The following is a 24027-nucleotide window of genomic DNA, read 5'->3' on the forward strand; positions in this document are numbered from 1 at the left end:
GGAACAGCTGTATGCAGCGTGGCTGTGTGTGTGTTTGTGTAATTCGTTGAGCTGAGGTTTGTGGTGATGTTTCGGGTTTTGGGTTTTTTTACCCATTCCAGAAGGGCTGAGGGATGATTTTCCACAGTGAAGTCTGGAAACGCACTTGACAACATCAGCCGGTGTCAGTCTGGTTTCCTGCATGTGGGAGGCTGTGTGCTTACATCTGGACATCGGTGCTATTACAGAATCCCAGACTGGCTGAGGTGGGAAGGGACCTCTGGGGTCCATCTGGTCCAACTCCCAGCTCACCCAGAGCCACAGGACCGTGTCCAGATGGACAAGTCTCCAAGGATGGAGACTCCACCACCTCCCTGGGCAACCTCTGCCAGGGCTGGGGCATCCTCGCAGTGGAAAGTGTTTCGTGATGTTCAGAGGGACTGTTCTGCATTCCAGTGTGTGCCCGTGGCCTCTGGTCCTGGCACTGGGCAGCACTGGGAAGAGCCCAGCTCCATCATCTTGGCACCCTCCCTGCAGGTATTGATGTACATGGAGGAGATCCCCCTGCGCCGTCTCTTCTCCAGGCTGAACAGCCCCAGCTCTCGGGCTTCTCCTCATAGCAGAGATGCTCCAGCCCCTGAATCATTTCATCAGCCCTTCACTGGACTTTCTCCAGTATGTCTATTGGACCCAGCACTCCAGGTGTGGCCTCCCCAGTGCTGAGCAGAGGGGAAGGATCTCCTCCTGATGCAGCCCAGGACACCCTTGGCCACTTCTGCTTGTGGTCAGCTTGGTGCCCACCAGGACCTTCTCTGCCAAGCTGCTTCCCAGCCGGCTGGCCCCAGCCTGTGCTGTTGCCTGGGCTTGTTCCTCCCCAGGGGCAGGACCAAAGCAGGGCTATTGGCAGGCAGGTCTGGTAGTGGGAGCTCTCAATTTCACAAGCAAATAAACTGAGTGGATTTTTAAATGTGGTAGGTAACATATATTTTGTCAGAACCTCTGTTTAAGAGGCTTTTGGACTTTCTCTAGGATTTTTTTTTTCCATCGGGATCATGTAGTATGTGCTAAAATGATGAAAATAATTTTTCAAACTTGTGTGGATGTAATGTTCAAAAGTCTTTTGTATTGATAGTGAATCCAAGTACTTGCTAGTTGTGTGGAGATGTGACAGAAAGGTGGATAGTCCCAGTGATCATCTTTGGATAGCAAGGTGAGCGCATGCCCAGTTATTCGCAGCAGATACAGTGTGTGTAGCAGCAGCAGGAGAAAGTCCATCTAATTTTCCTATAAATAAGCTTGTCTTGTCTTGAGAGGATCATCTTAGAGTTTGGTTTGAGCTCATATGTAATTTAGACTTTCCTTTTTAAATTCCTAGGATTTCAGCCTGAACTCTCTTTGATTTTTCGAACATGAAATGTTTCTAATGGGAACTGGGCCAGGAGCTATTAAACTGGTTTCACAGCGATCTCAGAGCAGTCAGCCCTGGATAATTCTTAATCATTATCTGCTTACAGTGAATCTGATATAGGCTCTGTGAAACAAAAGCGTTTTTCTTAGTGCGCGTCATACAAAGAGCTCACCTTTGGGGGATGTTTTCAGTGCCTGGCATCTACACTTTTGTCTTGGTGCTGCAGCGCTGGTCTGCGGCTGTCGCGGTGAGTCACACATTGCCACGCGGCAGTGCCATAGAAGGGATGGATCAGCCACAGTTGGTGCTTACATGGACTCAGGCATGCAGCAAAATTTAGAGTGTTAGTCTTGAAATGTAGAAAAAGATGTGAAAGCAAGCCAGAAAAGTCCATTTCATAATCAGGAAGAAGGCTAACTTTTTTTAATTGACGTGTTATATAAACGTACAACTCTTACTCTCAAAATGTCCTACTAGACGCTGTGCCAACACTAACAATCTCCAAGTGAGAAATGAAGCTCATGAAATAGGAGGTAAAATATAGCTGCAGTCCTCCCTTTCCTCTGCCAGCGGGGCATCGGTGGACGCTGTGCACGCAGCAGAAAGCCCCAGCTGTGAGACCTGCCCTTGGAGCACGGGGAGGCCTGGGGTGGTGGAAAGGCTGAAGAAGCTGACCTGGAGAAGAGCAGCCTCGCTGAGGCTATGACCTGCCCTTTACTGTTAGGGATTTCGTAGGACTCTGGCTGTCGCAAATACCCCCCGCTGTGAATGACAGCACCGGGATGCTTTCTCAAGTGCTCAGCAAGTACTTTTCAAACACAAGAAGCTTAGTGAGAAAACACGATTGTGGTATTTTTGGTACAGGCTGCCTAACGTTGGTGTTTTCTTCTTCCTCAGCAGAATTCTGCCGCATTGACAAGCCCTTGTGCCATGATGAAGATGAGCAGCTCAGCTTTGAAGCCGTCCGCAACATCCACAAGCAGATGGATGATGATGCCAATGGCAACGTGGACGTAGAGGAGAGCGATGAGGTTAGTGCTCGGCTGCTTTGCTGTTCTTCTGCCACGCAGCGCTCTGCTCTCATAGAGGGCTGTTCTGTTTGGGTAGTGCTAATGTGGCGGTGTGTCTGCAGTTGAGGTGTGCAAGCTCTTAGGCTGTTGGCTGCCTATCTCTTCATCCGGCAGAGGAAGCAATGTGCCATCTCGAGCCAAGTTTCTGATCCAAACAGTCCACTTCAATCTGAAGTGTCTATGGCTTTTCCTCTGTTCTGGGAGTTTCTACCCACTTAACCTTTTTCTACACACAAGGTATTATCAATTTATTCCAACACTGAAAGACAAGAAGATTGATTTACATGATTGTTGTTATTATTTCATTCCTTTTTTAATTGCGGGGTGGGGAAACACCTCTGAATTCTCATCGAGCCTCTCTGTCACTGTTGAGCAGATACACTGGGCTGCTGTCTCTTTCGCTTTACAGTGTTTACTGCGTTCTTCCACCAACCCAGCTGAAAGCATTACAGTACATGTGTGCATACTGCTGAAAAAACAAACAATATTTTTGTTGTCTTGGCCTTGGAGATTATAGCTGATAACTTTATTGCAGAGAAATAAAATTGTTGTTGTTTTCTTACATAAGCACCAACAGAAATAAGCGACTACTAGAAAAGGGAAAGCTGTTTGTTTATAATGTTGCCTCAGTTGCAGTGCAGGCTCATTTACAAGGCTCTGTTCAAGGTGAGGAATTCTGTCTTATAAGGAGACTGGGATCTAAATAAGAAAGTTGAAGTGTTGGAAACTAAAAGAAAGGAGACTCCTGAAGGGATCTGCTGCCAGTCACAGGATCCCAGTTCTCCCGATCCCTTGATCCACAGCAGAACTGCTGCCTGGATAGGGGTGCGCTGCCTGTCCTGGTCTTGCTGCTGGGCTCAGGGGGACGATGCATGGCTCTAAAGCTACAGGAGTGAAGGGTGGAGGCGTAGGTCTCATGCCAAGTCCACGTCCTGGGACTGAGGCTGGGCTGTGCTGGGAGCAAGGGCTCTTGAATGGTCTGAATTCTTGGCCCTGGAAGGAGGCAAGCCAGGAGCTGCCAAGACCGCTGCTGTTGGTGAGCCGGTACCCCGCGTGCACCTGGCCGGGAGGTGGATGGCGGGGCTGGCAGCCGCCTGTGCTGTGCTGCGGGGCTCTGCTGAATGCGCCCTCCGCACCTCCGTCCTTTGCCCGATGAAGATGTCAGTATGTGTTTTGTACGGCCTGTGGGAGAACCTGATATAATCTCTGTGGGTTTGGGAATTGACAAAATTGTGACCTGCTGCTTCTGTACCGAAAGGCATCTCTTCTCCCCCCCCCGCTGCCGTTCTGATGCAGATGGCAAACTGAAGGCATACGACAGCCTGCACAACAACCAGTCCTCCAGGAGCCCTTCTCCCAGGTACTTTATTCCCACTTCTCAGATAAAGAAACCGCAGTCTAGGGAGATTAAATCTCCCACCCAAACTAACGCAGCAGTTCAGTTTATTGGGCAAATTCAGGCTTCACAAGGGCTCTTCAGTCTCCTGGGAGGTGACGTGGCAGAGCAGCCTGGAGCTGAGCACCCTGTTTATGAGGAGCCAGTGGTGTTGGCTGGCTGTTCCCAGGTTGCAGTGCTGTTCCCTCTGCCTAAATCCCACTTCACAGAGCAATTAAAACAAATTAAAAGCTTTCAATTGCATTTCCTAAAATTTGGTGTTTTCCCTGGAGGCAGTTCTCTGCTCAGCATTGCTTTGGAGCAATGATTTACCTCTCCCACTGACTCCTGGGATAGCCTCAGGCAAATCAATTCACTCAGTGCATCCTACTCGCCTGTTATTAAATTGAGAATAAGCCTCATGTTGTTAGGGTTGGGCATTAACTAGCAATTTTTATGTCTCTCTGAGCAAATCTTGCCCTCTGTCTCGGTGGACTAGTTGAGAGCTTATTGTACAAGCACTAACAGTATTATCTGTTCAAAGCCTTTGTACCATCAGTTCATTTTACAGTATAGATGTTGCCACTGTATGAGTAATAAAATTTATTTTTCTAAAAGGCTTCAGAATCACTGCCTTGCTGCAATTACTAGTCTGTATTCAAACCCATTGTCGCTGGATCAGACCGATGCCCGAGCCCCTTGCATCGCTTCTCTTGGTCGCAGCAGCTCTCCTCCAGTTTCTGGTGTGTGCATTATCCCTTCCTGCTCATTAGAAGCAGAGCTGCCAGGATGGCAGTGCTCAACTTGGGGATCAGACCGTTGCATGTCCCTGCTGGGAGTTTTTGCAGTGTTCCCCCTCTCCCAGGTGCTCCCAGCAGAGTCTGCCATTAGTTTCCCCTCTGCCTCTACCTGTTGCTACCTGCAGTTGCTCTTTATCATCTGCTTCCAGGGGACACCAATTCTTGCGTTGCTCTTGCCTACGCACATTATCTCTCCTGCTCATCCAAATGGGATTTGTTGTAGTGTCAGTCCCCAGATCCCTTCCTGACATCCACTTCATTTGCTGCCCATGGGCAAGTGAAGTGCAGCACTGTGTAGCCCTCGCCGGTGCCTGAGCGCTGCCCTGGGGTTCCCGCAGTCACCCCTGAGCCCTTCACCACTTTTGTCACCTTTGGTGTTATCTTCTGAGCTCTTTGGGACAGGAATTGTGTCTGAATAGTATTTTGGGGAAGTTGCAGTTGTCGCAAGCTTCCCAGCAAAAGGTGGTGGTCCTCCTTAGGAAGGAAGGTGATGATGGTGTTTCTGTTGTTTAATGGAAAAAGCTTTTTTCTGTTACTTCTGCTGTTAATGGGTGGATAGGGGCAGTTTAAAGAAGTAGATAAATGTGGAATTTTTCATATAAGAAAGTCTGTTTTTTTGTAAAAGTTTGTTTTGGCTAATTGAGACAGCCTGTGTTAATTGGCTTCCTTCCTATAATTTACCTGTGCATGAAAATACTGCTGTAAGGATATGACAAACCCATCCTTCTCCCTCCAACCCCAAGTGCAGCCCAGCGCCAGGCTCTGCCATGAGAAATGCATTCCTGCTGTCGGTGTGTGCCGCAGTGTGGGATTTTGCTGGCAGGAGGAAGAAACCTGGAGGCTGGCAAAGGCAGCCGGCCATTAAACCGAGCTTGGCAGATGCTGAAACCCCGAGGAGTGGTGACCCTGGTGAGTGACAGCCAGGGTGGCCCACCGCGGCTGCCGCTGGCCCGGAGCAGGAGCTCGGCTCTGCCTCCCGTGGGAGCGGAGCTGCTGCCGCTTGTGGGGCCTTGCTGGGAAGTGCTCATCGCAGTGAGGTGGTGCATGCGTGATGTGTAAATGAAAACAAGAACATCCCCATGGTTGTTGTGATGGCTCTTTTCCTCCTACTAGCCTGCTGCTTTTCACAAGTGACCTGTGACAACTGTCTTTGAGTTCAAGAGGGAAGAAAATAATCAAAATAAAGTATAAGCCACAGTTTGCAGTGTAACCTAGTCAATATTTTAAATATGCATGTTTTCTGAGAATTGAAGATGATTTTTCCTTGGTTTTCCCTTTATACTCAGCGAGCATGCTGTGCATTTTATGGGCAAATATTGCTCTCCATGGAAAATATTTGTGTGCACATGTAGGTCTCGGCAGCTGGCAGTGAATTAGTGTTTATATCTGTTTACCTATTGACAAAATGAAGTATTGTAGTGACCCCAAGTTATATCTGGTGGACTTGGCAGTGTTAGGTTTATGGTTGGACTCAATGATCTTAAAAGGTCTTTTTCAATCTAAATGATTCTATGATTCTATAAATAACAGTTGCAAGCTTTACGTCTGTTAAGCTTGAAACTTTTATTAAAGTTACATTAAATTAAACTTTCAATAAAGGCTTTGAAGCCACTAAAAAAGTTATTTCAAGAATTTTCCTTGGTGAGCCGGCTATTTACTGCTCGAGCGCTCAGTTTCTCTGCTTTCAAGGTTATCAGCTCTAACCCCCCATGCGTACCCTGTAATCGTGTTTTAACTCCCTGTCTTTGGTGGTGGGACAGCTGCTGGAGACATTATATGAAAGAATGCAGGAGGCTCAAATTTAAACCTTTTACGGCTTTTACGTTTAATCTTCGTACAACCTTCTTCTTTCAGTGTGCAAAGCTCCCACCTCGGGAGGGGATCAGAGGATGGCATGGCATGCTCTATTTCCATAAACTTTTTAGAAAACGAAGCAGACAATGACCCAGGAAGGAGTATGTTACAGCAAGGTGCTTGTGCCTTCCTGGGCACGGCCGGAGAGTCTGCCAGCACCTCCCTGCCTGGGGACCCAATGGGACCCCCTGGCAGCCCTGCAGTGGGGCAAGGGTGGGCTCTGGGGGAGGCTGGGGAGCCTCTTTGGGGTCACAGGGTAGTTCGGGTGGGACAGGACCTCTGGAGGCTTCTTCCATTTGGGGGGTACTGATGTAGGGGGGGTAGCTCTTGCAATGCCATGCTGCAAACAGTTGCTTTGAGTAGTCTCCCTTTAGCATAGGTTTATATACTTGGGATTGATTTTATTTTTTTAAGTGGTTTGTGACAGAACAAAGTGAGCTAACTAACATCTTAACGTAGTTTCAGAACAACATGTTGATGACTGATCAGCCTTGCACAGAGATTGAGCTGCGTCGGACGAGTTGCCTGGAAAACCACAGTTCTCTGCTGTTTGCCTTTCTGTTTCATCTTATATTAATTCCTTTAATTAAAAAAAAACCACCCCAAACCTTCCTCTGTTGAGGATAAGGCTGAGGTAATTTTGAAGCTTGGGTTTAATCACCTGTTCTCCAGAAGCATTTGCAAGCTTCAGCAGCGACTGCAGGTCCCACAGACATCGGTCTTGGAGGCGTGTGGTCTCTGTGCCTGGAGCAAGCTTTTCCCCCCCATAGCAGTATTTCCTGTGTTGGTTGGGAACTTTGTATTTGCATTTACTACTTTGGCTTTATCTCTTTGGGGGTAAGTTATGGGTAAATTTTGTTTGGGTTAAAAGATCTGACTGGGCAGAAAGGGAGAGACAGACAGATAATGGTATTTGTCAAATATTCTAATTAAGGTGAAATTTTGGCCAGCAACTTTATGCTGTCCTTAAATCATCGTTGCATTTTTCCTTTTTGGAAGTGAATTTTCAATGAAGTTTAAGATGACATCAGTGACCTCGATTAAAATGAAAGAACTGTCTCTCATGGGGAAATCTTCTAATTAGCAATCTATTTCTGCTCTTTGCACTCACTCCAAAGGCAGCTCAAGCTGTTTAGGGGCAACTCTGATGTAGGTTCACACTGACGAGTCTCTCAGATGCTGTTAGCCTGGTTTCCTAAGGAAACAAGGTTTATGGTATTGCTCGATCAGTCCCTGGCTCCTCTCAACCTCTGATCCCACTGCCTGGCATCAGGCATGTTAGGAGGAGAGAGGGCTCAAAGACAAAAGTTTTCTGCAACTTTAATGAAAATCAGTAGCTCAGAAGAGGTGTTAAAATTGGTGAGCTCACTGAGGGAAGCAATGCACGGTGAGCTCTGCAGTCACTTGGTCGGTTCTGGCCCCATAGCACCTGCACAGCAGTGAGTTGGTGCATGCGTGCATCTCTTGCCCAGGTGGTAGTTGGTGCTCAGGAGGGATGATGAGCTGAGATCCAGGGATGTGGGAGCGATGTAAAGGTTCAGGGCAGGGAATGCAAAAATTGTGTTAGTAGTTGGAGTTTCTGCAGGTTACAAAACATAGGAAAAAAAACTCTGGAAAATCACACTTCATGGAACTGTTCATTTTTGAGCATGCTTTCAGCAGCTGAGACAAGAAGTTTGTCTTAACCAAGAAACCCATGCAACTCAAACTGCTCACCCCTTTTAGAGTGGAAAAAGCGTACTGGTCACAGGGTTTGCAGGTGGAGAATTAAAATGTAGGTCCCTGTGTTCAACGAGGTTATATAATCCCAAAATGGTTCTGTAATTTTTTTTTCTGGAGGGGGTGCATATCTCTGCTTCAGAGCATGCATGTCTCTGCCAGTGTCTCCAGCACTTGCCGGAAACCTGGGGCCAGAGCAGCCATGAGCAGAGGGCACTAAGAAAAAGTATTTTCATCCTAAAACAAAGGTAATTTTCTGCTACAGGCTGTTGTGCAGGTTAGAACTGTGGTTGGCTTCAGCAGGGATTGGATGTATTCCCCCCCCAAAGTATTGCAGTTCCCCTGCATGTCTGTGCAGGAACCCATTCCTCACCGCCCTGCTGCCCTTGGAGAGGTGCTCCCCCACAGGTGGGCATTTCAGAAGGCTGTGCAGTGCCTGGTTTTTACGTGCCTCAGATTCTGCTCCTTATTATATACAGAAACCTGTTAAATTATAAAAGAAATCTTGACATCAAGCAGCGTTCATAGGCTGAGTCTTCCTGCAGCGATCTCAGCTCATGTTGGTTGTTGCTTGTAGCAGTAGTCGTGTTCCTGCTTCTTTTGGATGGTGTGATCATGGTTGGTCTTTCTCTGAACTTGGTGGTGAGACTCTTGGTTGACCACATTTCCTTCTGTTCTTGTGGCGGATTCGCAGACTGGCTGAGGCTGGAGCTGGTCCGGGTGGGACTTCTGGAGATGATCTGGTCCAAGCCCTGTCCACGCAGGGTCACCCAGAGCCAGCTGCCCAGGACTCGTGAGTTTTGGGTGTCTCCAGGGATGGGATCAGCAGGGTCTTCAACACTTTGAAGTGCTGCTTTTTAATGGTTTGCAAGTAGGTCAATATTATTGTGCAGTGATTCTTGTGCCTGGTGTTTTTGAATATCTGGGAGTCCTGTGGCTGCTTTATATATATGCATGTTAGCATACACATAGTGTGCATGCTCAGTATAGTTACCTGTGTATATGAAGTCTATGGGGAGCCCCTCCAATAGGGAAAGACTGAGAGCTATGCACCTTGAAAATTGTGTGTGTGCAGTAGATGGGCAAATGCAGGCTCTCAAAAGTGCCCTGAGTGCTGCTGGCATTGAGGATGCGGGCGCATTACAGTCTGTGCAACAGGAATTCCCATCAATTTGTGCTGGTTGGCAGCACACAGAGATTGGAGAAAGTGTGTTTAGCAGTAGTATGTGTCTGACGGTAGCAGATATGGAGCTAGCAGGTCAGCAGTCAGCTGAAAACATCTCTATTTTCTAGCTTGAGTCAGAGGAGCAGCGCTGAGACACCTGCATGGCACCAGCAGCCCAGCAGTAGCCTTCACCTCTGAAGACTGTGCTACGCAGAGTTTGGCTTACTTGCTGTATTTGTGCTATTCTTCTTTTTTGTCTTCCCCAGACGATACTAAGGGAAAATCTGCTTTTAAGGTTACCCTGGGCTTTGGGGCATGCATCCCAGCTCCTCCAGCCTCTCAGGCTGCACCGTGCGTGAACAGCTCATCAGAGGAGGTGACAGCCCCATCCCACATCCTTCTCCCCACTTGTTTTAGAGATGTTCTCACCGCAGCCAGCACCGTCCCCTCCGGAGAGTCCTTGAGGGTTTGTTCTGGTGATCGTGTGCCGAAGGAAAGCTGCAAGAGATCACTTTTCCTTTCAGTGCTCCCTGAGCTAAATATACAGAGCAGCAGCTGATCCCTCTGGTCCCGGTGGGAGTTGGCAGCCGCGCGGTGCACAGCACCGGGTGACATTGCCGCGTTCCCTCTCGGTCACGAGTTAACGAGGTGGGAGGCCGACGACTTCGCCTCTTGCTGCTGCCTTCGGCGGGACGCAGCGGGCAGGAGACCCAAACGGCAGCGGGCTGCCCTGCTGAAACTGCCCGAATTTTCCCATTTTCCATGTTTGTCTGTAAGGCGGGAAGAGCAGCCGAAGCCTTCGTGGTCTAGAAAGCAGGAGAGCAGAGAGACACCAGGCTCAAGCTGCGGGTACCTGTCAGTGGCCTCAGTAGCATCCACAATGGATTTGTAAAGAGCCTAGGAAGTTAAAACTTTCACAGATATTTTTCATGCCCTGTCTGATGTCTCCTTATCTAGAGATTACTTTTTGTTGTTGTTGTTGTTGTTGTTCTGTTACCCACTTAAAAGAGCTGTAATAAAGAAGGCTGCATGGTAATCATGCACTGGATGATGCATGCAGGGATGTAAATGTGAAATTATCTTTTACTTTAGTTACATATGTTAGGTACTGGAACATGAGTGATCCTCTTTCTTCTGTTTGATTTCCACTTACTTTGCTTACCTCACATCTCATGAATCCCTCCTGCATACAGGGTAGTCTCAAATCTTGTTAGTCTTTCTTGCACTCTCCCTTAATTTATTTTTTTTTTAATACAGTTTTCTTCACTTTTCTTTGGTGTTTTCTGTTTCTGCCCTGTCTTCTCCTAAGATGGGAGGGAGGTGGGAACACACCAGAGCACAATGACAGATGTGTCCCTGAGTGAATTGTGATATATCTGCAGACCATACTGACAATATATATATTTTTTGTTAGTGGCTCAGCCTACAGTGAAGATGCCTTGCCTACTGTAGATGGCATTTGTTTCAGCTTTGATTTGAAGGTGCAGGTCAAATATGATAATAATTTCTTGGATTCTTACTTCATTGACATGAAGTTGGCTCCATTGTGCCACTTAGTTGAATTTTTTGGTGATATGATAATTCAAAGGAAAAGCCTGGAATCCCAAAAGCCTAGGTTATATTAATTTATTATACTCTGTCTATCTGTATTAAGATTAATTTAACATACATACTTACTGAATATTTTCTGGCTTGTCTTACCGGGAAGAGAAATCTACAGATGTACTGCAGAGAATGTCCATACTTAGTTTGATCTGTCAGTTTTGTGCAGCAACTAAAAAACCTAATAATTTTATTATATATATTAAAAAATATATATGTATATTATTATAGATACAATAATTTTATATTACATATGCACTAATTTTATATATAAATATATATAAAATAAAAGCACATTCTTTTATATATATTTTCTAATATATAACTGTATATGTATAGTTATATATATTGTTATTCTCAGTCCCCTAAAGTGCATTTGCTCAGGTTATCTACTGGAATGCCAGAAGAGCATAGTGTGTTGATTCTAGATCTTAGAGAAAACAAACTTCCACTACTGAGTGTGGTGTGTGAATTACATAAAGTAATCCCTGATAGAATTCGCATTTACACAGAAACTCCTACAAAATAACAGAGGCTGTTATTTGGCAGTGTTGAGTGATTTTGATGACCTACATTTTGATGCAATCAAAAGGACTTATAGACCCAAAAAAAGTGCCTTTCAGCTGGCAAGCCTCCCCTGCTTCCTGGATAGTCTGAAATTTGAGGATTTACTGAAACACAGAAAACCTGATTTTAAGCTTTGCCTCGTCTCTGAGTACGGAGTAGCTTGTGTTGTTTATCTGATCGTGCAGTGTCGGCTTTGTAATGAAAAATGTTAAATGATAACACCTACCTGAAAGCATATGTTTGCAATAATGGAACAAAGTTACAAAAAGCTAAAATAATAATAATAATAATAATAATAATAATAATAATAATAATAATAATAATAATAATAATAATAATGTATTACTGTGATTATACATAACAGTTTATATCCTTCCTTATTTTCTGAGAATCTGAAGTAGGTTTTGTATTTCATCTTTAATTATTACTGGGTGATTCCAGGACTCCAGGTTAAGATTCCTGTGCTGAAGGCAGTTGCTGTTCTGTCTGTGCCAGCTTGGCTCTCCTCCCTCGCTGAAGACCCCTCTGTAAATACCAGGAATTTGCTGCTTTGTATCGGCTGTCTTGCTTGATTCCTCCTTAGAAAAACCTTTTCTCTGCGTTTCCTGTGGCTGCTCGCTTGTGCCCCATCTCGACTCAGAGCACTGGAATAGCAAGGACCCTGTCATTTGGCTTTTCTTCTCTGTCTTTCCAGCATTATTGGGTTAATGCTTCTGTGACACATCGTATTTACCCTACCTTGCCTGCAGGCATCATCTGTCACAGTCTTCTGGTAAACTTTTGAGCATTTACTGTTGCCCATAAGAGGAGCTATATCCTCTTATTTCGAGGTTTACAGCCTGTGTTATTCCACAACTATCAGATGATATCTGAGATGGGGAGATTCCTAATGGAGTGCTCAATTTCAGAAATACTGCCTCGTTCCTTCGATAGATGCTCTTGGGGTTCTGGGGTCTCTCCAAGGGGAGGGCACAGGCGCCGTAAGAAGATTTTGATTTCTGTGCCAAGAGAGGGAGTAGCAGGAGAGAAGGATTATTGCTGCCGTAGGTATGTTTGTGCCTTATGGAAACGCTGTGACCTCTTCTTACACTGATGTGTCAGTAAAGGACTCGGAAAGCAGTTGGTTGGAAACGAAGAAGCAGAATGGTTTGGTGTCTGGAAAGATTCCTTTTCTTAATGAGGAGAGGCTGAAGCTCCTAAGCTGACTTGCTTATTGTCAGCATAGCCCCAGGCAGAAATCTGCTGGCAGAGGGCTACTTGGCAAAAAGGCAGCAGAATAAAATCCTGAAACTGGAAGTAGAGAAAAATGCATTCAGCTAGAAGTAAAGTGCAGGTCTGTAATAGATGGTGTTATGTATTAGAGCAGCTCAACTGCTCTCCTGAGACACCCCCCGCCACAGCACTGCATCCAACTCAGGGGTCCCCAGCACAAGACAGACATGGACCTGTTGGAGCAGGTCTGGAGGAGGCCACAAAAATGATCTGTGGGACGGAATGCCTCTGCTGTGAAGACAGGCTGAGAGCGTTGGGGTTGTTCAGCCTGGAGAAGAGAAGGCTCTGGGGAAACCTTATTCAATATGTAAAGGGGGATGTATGAGAAAGCTTAAAGATTGGACATAAGGAAGGAATTTCTTTTGACAAGGGAGCTGAGGCACTGGAAATGGTTGCCCAGATAAGTTGTGGTTGCCCCATCATTGGCAGTGTTCAAGGCCAGATTGGATGGGACTTCGAGCCAACTGATCTAGTGGAAGATGTCCCTGCCTGTGGCAGGGGGGTTGGACTAGATGATCTTTGAAGGTGCCTTCCAACCCAAACCATTCTGTGATTCCATGAACTAGGGAGATGATGTAGTTTTGATCAGAGATTAAAAGACCAGAGGTGCTGCATCTCAGACTTACTAGGTCTTTGCCATAGAAATTATTATGTGACAACTTGTGGATGTAGTAATAAGGAAAACAGGTGAAAGTTTTTGGTGGTTTTTTTTAATGCTCCTCATCTCTCTAAAAGATGAATCAAAGAATAATCCCGCTGTTTATTCTTCTCCTAGTTCTTGAGGGAGGACTTGAATTATCATGACCCAACAGTCAAGCACAGCACCTTCCATGGAGAAGACAAGCTCATTAGCGTGGAAGATCTCTGGAAGGCCTGGAAGACTTCTGAAGGTAAAAAAGACAAACAAGCAAATTGAAACAGCCTGCTCCACCCCACTTGCCGTAAAAGTGATAAACACTTTGGATTTCATATAACCTTGGCAGCAGTGTGTGTACCTCCTAGGAAAAATATGCTGCTGCTTCTTTTGCTGCTTTGTACAAGTACTCTTCCAGCTTCCTTTGTTGGGGGGGTGGGGGCTGTCTTTCAGGATTTCGTTGGTCTTGGTGCTTCCCAACTGTTAGTGCTGGCATCTGAGTATGGCCATAAAAGTATAAAGTGTTGTTTCGTTTCTCTGCCCCTATAAATGTGTATTAAAGTAGAGCCAAATACTATCCTATTCCAGGTTTTCCTTCAAATACCCAGTTTGAAATGGTATTTTTATGGGGTAATAGCATCCTAAATATTCAGTAGAGCTGCGTGGGAGTTTTCCTACAGGTCGTGTTTTCTTTAGAAGAATTTTGCTGAAGCTGAAAAGCTCCTTAATCTAGTGAAAAGAAGGTAGAATAAAGTCCTAAAACTGGAAGTGTACATAAATACGTTTGATGTAGAAATAAGCTGCAAGCTGTTACGAAATGGTATTATTCGTCACAGCAAGTTATCCCAGGGAGGTGGTGGAAGTTCAGTCACTGGTGGGAAACTTCCTGAAACTTCTGAATCTTGGAAGAAACTTTAAAGTTGGCTAGTGCTTCCCTGGCTGCTGCATGCGGGCTGCCCTGTGCCCTGCGCTTGTACAGCGCTGGCTGTTTCCAGACATTGGGAGAGTGTCTGAAGTGGTCAGGAAAAGGCACGATTTCACCTCTACTTTTTCCCCGACCAGAATTTTGGAATTTCTTTTTTTGAGACACCTTAAAACTGATTGTACTTTCTTTCTAGTTAGGATAACTTTTTATTCTCAAATTTTGGGCTTCATTACAGAATGGTGTTTTATCTTAGGACCAGTAGTACTAATAAGAAAAATCTTCAGTGCCTTGAAAATGAAAATGTGAGGGATGGTATAGAAGTAGGAAGACTGCACTTTCACAAAACATAGTTGTAGTGTTGACTGTACGATGCATTTTGATTTACTTATTGCATTGCGAGTGGTGTGTTGATGCAGATCGCATTGGTATATCAGGTCTTTTTGTGATCCGTGGCATGGACCATTTCTGCTGATGGCTGTCCTTTGCTCCTCCTCTTGTGCTTTTCCTTTCCTCTCAGTACACTAGTTGTCATGTTGCTCTCAAGACCTGGAACATCTTTTTTTCCAATACTTTTAATTGCTGCTCTTCACTTACAGTCTTTTCTCTTCCCTCTATCCTCCAAGATCAGGTAATCTTATCAGCCCCATCACTTGAAAAATTGGGTTTTAGTCTTCTGATCAATTCATCAACTGTAAAGATTTCAATTTCTCATTTATGTCCTGTTCTATTTGTATTTGATTTTTCTGTCTTAGCCTTTAAATTACTTGGGGGTAGGATGTGCTCAGTGTTTCCAGAGTGCTGTGTAGTAATGTTATAGTCCCTCACAATCCCAGGAGGACTAAATGAATACTTAGGTACAGCGTTTGAAAAGCAGTTTGAAAACGTGGTGGTTCTGTGCACAATCCTTGAGTTGTTTATCCAGGACCAGACTGTCCGTCCCATGGAGATGGGCAGCCACGTGTTGATAATTCTTGTCCAAACCACTTACAAGTAGGGATGATGCTAATGAGTCGCTTTGTCTCCTGTGTTCAAGGAAAGCCTCGTCTAAGAAATATTTATTCTGTTGTATGGCTGTTTACAGATGGCTTTGCCTGAAGTATATTTTAATGTCAGCAGGGAAAGGGTAGAAATCATTAAGGGATGGAGGAGAACATCCCATGATACTCCCTGGGTCCCTTAATTGCTGAGCTGCTTTTGCTCTCTCCCTGCTTCTGACACGCATGGGACCTGCCGTGTCTCTGGGTAGAGCTGCTGCGGCATAACAGTTTTCCTTGTGTTGGATTTAGTTACCACTCTTGTTTTCCCTTCTTGTCATTCTGTATATCTAGCTGATAAAATAAATTATTGGTTTCTAAAGGATGGTCTCCTATGGAGCCTAATCTTGGCGTTTGAACTCAAGTCGTAGCATCAGGTTTGCACAAAAGGTCTGCTCCTTCATGTGAGCCTGAAGAGCACCTCTGAAAGGGCACCAGGGTCTAACAGGGATGGGTGCCCGGGGCAGCTATGTCCCTTTCTGATGGGTGCCTGGGACAGCTATGCCTGTTTCATCTGCTTTCAAGCCGAGTGCTTTTCCTATCTGTTGTTGCTGTTGTTCCTGGTCACACGTGTAAACTAAAAAGTTGTTTCTGCCCCCTAATTATCCAAAAATATAAGGGCTGTGATGCTCTTACAAGGTGTTGGATTTGATAGATAAAGCCCTCGGTAAGCATGGCTCTACCAAAGCCACTGAAGTAGCAGATCAGATCATCATGGCAAGGATGCAGGGCACGGAGCTGCTCACCGTTGCACTGGAGCATGCTGCCTGACGCTGCCAGCTTGTTTCTCAGTTTCTCTTCCCAAAATAAAGAACTCTGGATATGTAAGGCCAAAAAAAAAACCAGAGAAGCCGGGCGCTTCAGAGGAACCTGGGGGCTGGCAGTGCCGGGCTGCGCGGGGGCTGCTGTGCGAGGCCGAGAGGTGGCTGTTGGCGTGGGGGCACGGCTGTTGGCGTGGCGTGGGGATGCAGAGGACAAGCCCTGCATTGCTGGCATCGGGGAGCGGGGGGGGCCCTGCCAGGCCTGGGGGGAGCTGCGGGTGGTGGGAGGCAGTGGTGCCCACCACTCCTCCTGCGCAGGGGCCCTCCAGGGGCCAGCTCGCTGCCCCCCCAGCAATTCATGCTGGGCTCTTCAAAGTTTACATGGACTCCTGCCCCGCCGTGGGCACCGTTCACCCCCCCCCGCCCCCCCGGCTGGTGGGCGCATGGTGGTCTATGACGAGGCTGTGGTCCGGCCTTGTGCCCTGCGGCACTGCTGTCCCGCTGCACCGGGACGCTGGCGGTGCCACCACCCAGGGAGTCGGGCTTCCCCTGCCCACTTCAGCTTTAATTAACATCTTGCTTGTGGCCACAGAAATCTGTTTCCCACGGTTTGTGGGCCAGCGAGCATTAACTGTAGGGAGTTCCCTGAAGCGAGGGCAGTTTGCTGGCTTTGCATTTGCCAACCTGCATCTGTGAGTCATCGTGCAAGCGTACGTGGAGATGACACCTTCTTCACAAGTCTTGCCCTCCTTTGCTCAGCGCTTGGCTCTCGCTCTGCCCGCTCTGTCATCTTTCCGTTGAAGGCGTTCAGCTCACTGGAGTGAGCTGGAAGATGTTTCTCATATTTGCGGGACAACTCATTGTTGACATTTAAGAAGCAGCCGCGCAGCTCTGAACTCAGCAGCGATGCAGCCCTCAGAGCCAGCAGTAAATGGGCCTTTTCTCCACTTGGCTGTTGGAAAGGGTGTATGAGAGAAGGACTGACGGATGTTGGGCCAGCAGCGTGCGAGGTGGTGACTGTCAGCAGTGGGTGATGTCCAGCACAGCACTCTGGGTTGCTGGAGGCTGGGTAAATGCCGCAAGAGCTCAGCACATGCTGAGCAAAGACAGAAGTTGATAAATTAAAGCATAGCAAACCCCGCTGTCCTATGAAAAAAATCTGTTGCATGATTTTCTTTGCCTTCATACCATTGCTACAAGTACAACAAAACTAAGTGGCAAAGGCAGAAGCTTCATTTCCAAAGGTTTCCTTACCTGTGGCTTTGGAGCTCTGTGTCAGCTCCAAAAATAATCCACAAATCCGCAGGTGAGGCGGTTAAGGAGGAAAGTTCACCTGGTTCACTTGAGCTGCTGCACCCCCCTCCACCTCCTCCTGCAAATCATTTTCTGAAGCTGTTTACAACCATTTTCTTATAGCATTTCTCCATACTCACTTTTTTTTAATTGATGCTCACATGGTCCATGGATCCAGAGGAGTGGGTGAGGCTTTCAGAGTGTGTTGCCAGATACTTTACCTGAATTCAGTATTTCAGCGGTTTGGGCATGTGGTGAGGATGAACGTGCTTTGTTGGGAATTTGGAGACAGCAACATCACTTGGATCATAGAAAACTAGGTGATTTCACTTGTCATCTGCCAGCGCTTTGGGTGTTGCCTCTCTGAGGATCTCAGCCTCAGGCCCTTCTGGTGACATTGCAGAAGGCTGCCAGTGAAGCGTCACTTGTGCCAGCACTGTCTGAGGCTGCTCCTTTATCTGATGGCCTCATTGCATGTTTTTCTTTCGTGAGCTGGAACCACACTGTTAAATCAACCACCATTAAATGTTTGTTGTCAGAGGCTGCTGCTGGAAAAGCACCAGTCCTTATGCACGGTGTGGTGGTGTCTGTTAAGGCTAAACGTGTAGCAGCCCATCATGTCTATGCTGAATCTGTAGCAGCCCATTGTGCGTAGAACAGACTAGCAAAAATAATCACACAAGCAATCAGGTAGAGACTGAGGACCTGCGGGATTGCCTGGAGTATCCCAGGGGGATTATTCCTTGTCTAATAGTCCGCAGGATTTAATGTCCCCACCCCAGCTCACTGCATACTTAATAGGAACGTGTTTAAACTCTGCAGATAATTTTCCTTTGCGGAAGGTGATAGGATGAGGTATGTCTGGTAAAGTTATGCTGTTGTTGCTGGCTTGATGATTTTAGTTGCTTAGTAAAAATACTAAGCTGCTTGCTTGTTTTCTACCTCTCCTACAGTGTATAATTGGACAGTTGACGAGGTGGTTCAGTGGCTCATTACCTACGTAGAGCTGCCACAGTACGAAGAGACCTTCAGAAAGTTACAGCTGAGTGGACATGCCATGCCCAGGTCAGTGCTTGCTGCATTGTCTTGTGTTCCTCTGGGATGTGTGCCAGGGAGAAAAACAGATCTGAGGCAGCTCATAACATCATGTGCAATTCCTTGGCATGTACAGAGCCAAGTCTAATTCCTGTTCCGCTTCGGTTAAGTTTAGAGGCTTTGGCTTTGCTGTAGTCCTCTCTGTAGGGAGTCATTTAGCCATAAGCGAGCGTGTATCTGCTGTGGGTGAAAGGAGAGGCTGCAGTCCAAATTGTGTAGTCGCAAATACTGTCCTTGCTGGTTTGTATGCTAGACTTCACCCGCCTATGCATGAAGCTACATATTTAGAGCTAAAACCCTGACCTGGAACAGAGCAGACCTAGGCTACGTCCTGGCTCTTGCCACAGGCTTCCTTCATAACCCCAGCCCAGTCATGGAGCTTCTCTGTCATTGTTCATCATCCTCAGCAAAGGAGCATCTCTGCTTTCTGGGTTGCATCTAAGTAGCGTTTAAGTTCCCAGTTCAAGGGCTACTAGTTATGTATATCTGCACCACTCAGCACTGGTATGTATGTGCTGGTAATAATTCGTGCCACTTGATGCTCTGGAAAAGGAGACTTCTAAGCCTTGCGTTCCTCAAGAGAAACATTGGCTGTGGGTTGGCCTAAACTCGCAACAGGTTTGAAAAAACTCAGTGCAGCTTTTTGGGTAAAGGTTTTTGGTGCTGAAAAGGGGCTTGTAAACTGACTGGGAAAGAGAGATGAACTGGGAATAAAATAAGGTTTTCAAGGTAGTGCATGGTGTGCCCACATTTCTTCCAAGTGAGAAGTATGGTCTTACAGTCTGTGAAATAACATATCAAAGGCTAGCAATACAGGTTTGATTAAAAAAACATATTAGTGATTGGCAGGACACCAAAAGATCAGTTTTGATAGGAAATCAGTAATTTAGGTTGTCAGGATTAATGAAATAGGCGTGGCCTTGGTTTGTCCTTCTCTCTCCGAGTAAAGCCAAAGACACTGCTGCTTAACTCTTTCATAGAGATATCCTATATCAGAGATGACAATATTTGAGGGATTCCTTTTGTCCTGATAGCCTAAGCAGAGAGCTTTCAGGTCCTGCTCATTGCATTTCTCCTCCTGTAGTCTCCATGTTACTAATTTTTTGTCAGTTATTAGTCTGGATGGATATGACCACACCTACTTTTTTTTTTTATGAATTTTTTCTTTTTTTTCACAGGCTAGCAGTGAACAACGCTACCATGATGGGAAGTGTTCTGAAAATGACAGATCGAAGCCACAGGCAGAAGCTGCAGCTGAAAGCTCTGGACACAGTGCTTTTTGGGCCTCCTCTCCGTAAGTACCAAAATTCAGAGTCCTTTGGCCGTTCATCAAGAGGGTCTGTGTCTGTTCAGTACTGAACAGCAAAGATAGATCTGCGTGAACCAAACTCTGCCCTACACAGGCTCACCTAGGCAAATCATCCCTGGTACAATTGCCCTGAAACAGGAACAGGCTGCCTCTGGATTTATCGGAGCAGCTCTGTAGCCCAGAGGCATCCTGCCTGTTGGGCTTGCATTTCCATCTCTGCTCGCAGGGCTGCGGACCCATTGTCTTGCTGGGATCTCCCTTGTCTGTAGGGTAAAACCTTCCTGTCCTTCCTGCTCGTTGTGTTGTTGTGTTGTGGTGCTGACCGTGAGGTGAGGTTTGCAGCTGCCCCGAAGGGGATCTGTTGGAGGGCAGCCACCCTTCTGCCGGGGACCTGGGGCTCAGTCTGTGACTCAGGCTGCAGATTATCTGTCTCTGGATGAGGGCAATAGCAATAGGCTAGATGGGAAGGCATTTAGGATGGATGAGAATAAGGGACTGGGTTCCTTTGATGCTGATTATAGGCGTCTGTTGGCACGATCTTGAAGCCCTCTGATGCTTATCTTGCCACTGCCTGGGGTGCTCCTTTTGCATGTGTTCCATCTGGCTCATGTCTACTGTCTATTAAAGGTACTTTTGTCTCTCTCCCTCTTACTCATGTCTTTCTCATGAGCTTTAGGTGCTTTTGTGAGGTGAACAGAAATCTTGCTTGATCAGGGCCTGTTTCTGCTTGGCATCGTGCAGACAAGATGGATTTTTATGGCAGACTGTGTTGCCAGTACATGATTTCAGCCCTCTTGTGCAGTACTCCTCCTTCCCTTTTAGTTGTCATGTGTCCCCTGTGGACAGGAGGTTTAAAATGAATGCAAGGGGATACTTCCTTACCATAGTGCAAATGCAATAGTCTGGGCACAAATTCTGGCCCAGGAACTCCCCCAGCTTTGATTGCTGACAGCTGGAGGTTTACACCATCAAAAATACCACTTTGTGCTTCCTCTGTTCTTTATGTGGTTTTTTTAAGCATCTGCTACTGTCCACTGCTGGAGTAGCAGGTAGGATGTACCTTCACTCTGCAGGACATGCTAACAATCTAATGGAGAAGTTCAGGTTTTTGGCCTTTTTCCAGCCTTCCCTCTCTGGGCTGCCCAGCACTTGGCCACTGGGAAGTGATAAGGCGCTTGCATTATTTCTACAATTATTTTTTTTTTTAAGTCCAACTATTAGTGCAGTCTTTTCTTGTTTTCAGTCTGTGTCCAAGTTCCTGAGAAAAGGTGAAGTGAGGCAAATCCTGGGAAAACTGGCTGTGCAGACTAAACCAAGTGAAATTTATGAGGCTTGGCAGAGGTATAAGCTAAATGAATTAGAAGCCTAGGTTACACATTCAGTCATCTTTGCTTCCAATTATTAAAAAGCATATGTTCACTCGGGCACAGTTTGCTTTTTTTATTTATACTTGGCTCGTGTTACAAGGTGAAGCTTTTCAGTCAGTCAGTGGCGTTGCACAGGGGTGGCAGAGACATTGGGTGACAAAGGCTTGAGCCCAGTAACTCCTGTGCTTGGAGGGGGGGAATTCTTCAGGTGGTTCTTGGATGCTCTGTAAATAGCAAAGTAAATTACTTGTAGTGGTTTGAGATTAATGGCCATTCTCCGTGTTTGAGGTACTCCATTTTGCCACGTGGCTGTTGCACTGGAACACTGGAACCTCCTCTGGTCAGGCAGATGAAAGCGTGCAGTGAACCGTCCTGATCGGGTTATTTCAGATCAGTAAGGGTTTGTTACAGATTTTGCAATCTGCATACGTATTGGGTATGTGAATAGAGGAAATAAGCTTTAACTTTTTAGCTGAAGTAAAGAGTTTACACTTTTTAAAGGGTAATATTTGCTATTTGCTGGTTAAGTGAATGGATTTGTCTCCAGTTCATACTGCAGTGTATGGTGAGAAGTAGTTTATCTAAAACCAATTCCTTAAGTAATGGATTGTGAAACAGCAGTTTTTAACAGCCATTAGCAATCAACAGTGTTGGGAAGTACTTGGTGACCTTTTAAGCTGCAGGAGCAGCATTTGCACAGCGACAGATTTAGTGGTTTCAGATACGTTCCTGTTATGGTTCTTTTCAGATGGTCAGAGGAGGTGGCCCTCTGTGATCTTTGCTCTTGAGAGAGTGAAGCTGCTGGCAGTGGAATTGGTGCACAGGTGCAGGATTTCTCTCTTGACAAGGGTTTTTCTTCTCTCTTGAAGCTACTTCTATTCACCACAGGTATAAAAGCATTAAAATAAAACCAGCCTATTGGAGCCCCATGACTGCTTCCTGCAGACTCATAATAAAACCAGAGACATCTCATTGTCAGTGGGGATTAGAGCACACGCACCAAGGTATGGTTCCTCACTGCCGCATGAAGCTGGGTGAAGCTTTTCTCCATCCTGGGGCTAGGGAGCTTGTTCTTTGATGTCTCCTGTAATTTATTGCAGAGGCTTCAGCAAGCGTTGGGTAGTTGAGTGGGGCACCTGGCCAGTTTCCTTGCTGATCAGTAGACTCCTGTAATCCCATGAGGTCTGATTTCCTATACCATACTCCAGACGTGCCATTTCCTTCTTCAAACAGGTCAGCACACTTGAAAGGTTGGAGCTCTGTAATTAATCCAAGTGCAAAGGAGTATGGTAAAATTATAATCTATGCAAGATGAAGCGATTGCTTCTTCTGTGTCTGTGTCCCTTTGGTGTCCTGGTCCTGTGGTTCAGGAATTTATCTGGTACAAAATACCACAACTTCAGGTGAAGCAGGGGAGGGGAATTTTAAGAAAACAAGCAGTAAAATTAAAAACAATAGCTATTTTTGATGAAAAGTGCATTTACAATTTTATTCTTTGTAACTCTCAAGTGATGGAGACTGAGACATACGTCTCCTCACAGATGATTCAAGACACCACTGTGGTACCATTTGGGGTTAAAAGACAGACAAAATGCTGTGCACTGAGTTGTCGATCCCAGCAACTTCTGGTCACCTCTCCAAAGGCCAACAAAGTGGGATCTGTATGTTGCTTTGGGATTTCAGGAGAGGTTCCCGTAGCCCCACTTCCCAGGACAGAAGTCTACCAGATGTAATTTGTTTCATGGCTAGGCACAAGCCACAGTGGTTTGCCAAGCTGCTGCCCAACCAGTACCTGCCCTGGGCTCTGCTGGGGGGAGCTTGCCTGGCACTGGAGAGTGCTGCACCCCTTGGCCTCAGCCCCCTGGGGACCAGCCAGGCACCCTGACACCCGTCACCCTGGTTTTGGTGCACCCTGGTGCCTCCTGTACCATACTGAGCTGTCTGCATGCATCCTGCAGTGCTGTCGGATACGGTTTCTGCCGATCCCCCAGCCCTTCTCATTTGCGGTCATCGTTAGCTGTCATCCTGAGCGTTACCCTTTCTTATTGAATATCTGTGCAGGGATTAACAGAAGAGCAAGGACTGGGTGCCTGGAAAAGGAGATGTTTCCCAGACAGGAGGTGGCACTTGGAGGTTTCTGAACGAACTGACCTTTTTTGCTTTTCATTAAGCATTTATTCCTTGGTGTCCACTCTCCAGGGTGGATGAAGCCATGCTTCCTTCAGTATAGCTTCCAATATAGCTGATTTGTTTCCTTTTATTATAATTAAAAGCATATTTGACAAGTATTTCTAGATCCGTTGAATCATTATTTGTTTAATGCAATAGAATTTCTTAACCAAATACAGATTAATTTATCGCTGTGACATTTAACATCCACTTTAAGTATTTACAGTTAACGGAATTGTGTTTAGATTACCTGCACCTAAACAGAAAAGCAGCTCTGTCCCATTAATAGACTTCATAGGGTCTGTTAGTGTTGTCATATAGTTTTCTCAGTCCGTGTGCCAGCAGCAACTGGTCAATAAGCTGGGGCTTTAGTTTTGGGTGCTCTTTAAGGAGCAATAGCTCTGAACCTGAGAAGCCATGGAGCAGGGCAATAGAGAAATCTGGCTGGTCTTATGGTGTCCTATTGCTGGTGAAAATCAGCACATTTATAAAAGTTTCTTTCTATAATTATCTTGTGGTTCCACTAACAAACAAAAAAGTGTGTTAAGTACTCAAGAAAGGACTAGGGCTCGATATCGATAGAGAGAAAAATTATAGGTGCCATCAGGGGAATTTATAGAGCTGTTAGC

The 24027-nt window shown here is 46.1% G+C and overlaps 1 protein-coding gene across 11 annotated transcripts in view; it reads left to right on the forward strand.

The window, feature by feature from the left end:
• STIM1 (stromal interaction molecule 1) overlaps nt 1-24027 on the forward strand; it is a 101831-nt gene that overhangs the window by 36426 nt on the left and 41378 nt on the right. For 8 of the 11 annotated variants that reach the window (XM_075050341.1, XM_075050346.1, XM_075050343.1 and 5 more), the window contains exons 3-6: nt 2285-2418; nt 13587-13701; nt 18412-18523; nt 19732-19847. In XM_075050341.1, the coding sequence (XP_074906442.1) occupies nt 2285-2418; nt 13587-13701; nt 18412-18523; nt 19732-19847 (477 nt within the window). The remainder of the gene's footprint in view (nt 1-2284; nt 2419-13586; nt 13702-18411; nt 18524-19731; nt 19848-24027) is intronic. The other 3 variants (XM_075050342.1, XM_075050348.1, XM_075050344.1) reach the window with 1 other exon arrangement.

Source organism: Buteo buteo, chromosome 18 (assembly GCF_964188355.1).
Source record: "Buteo buteo chromosome 18, bButBut1.hap1.1, whole genome shotgun sequence".
Classification (NCBI taxonomy): Eukaryota; Metazoa; Chordata; class Aves; order Accipitriformes; family Accipitridae; genus Buteo; species Buteo buteo.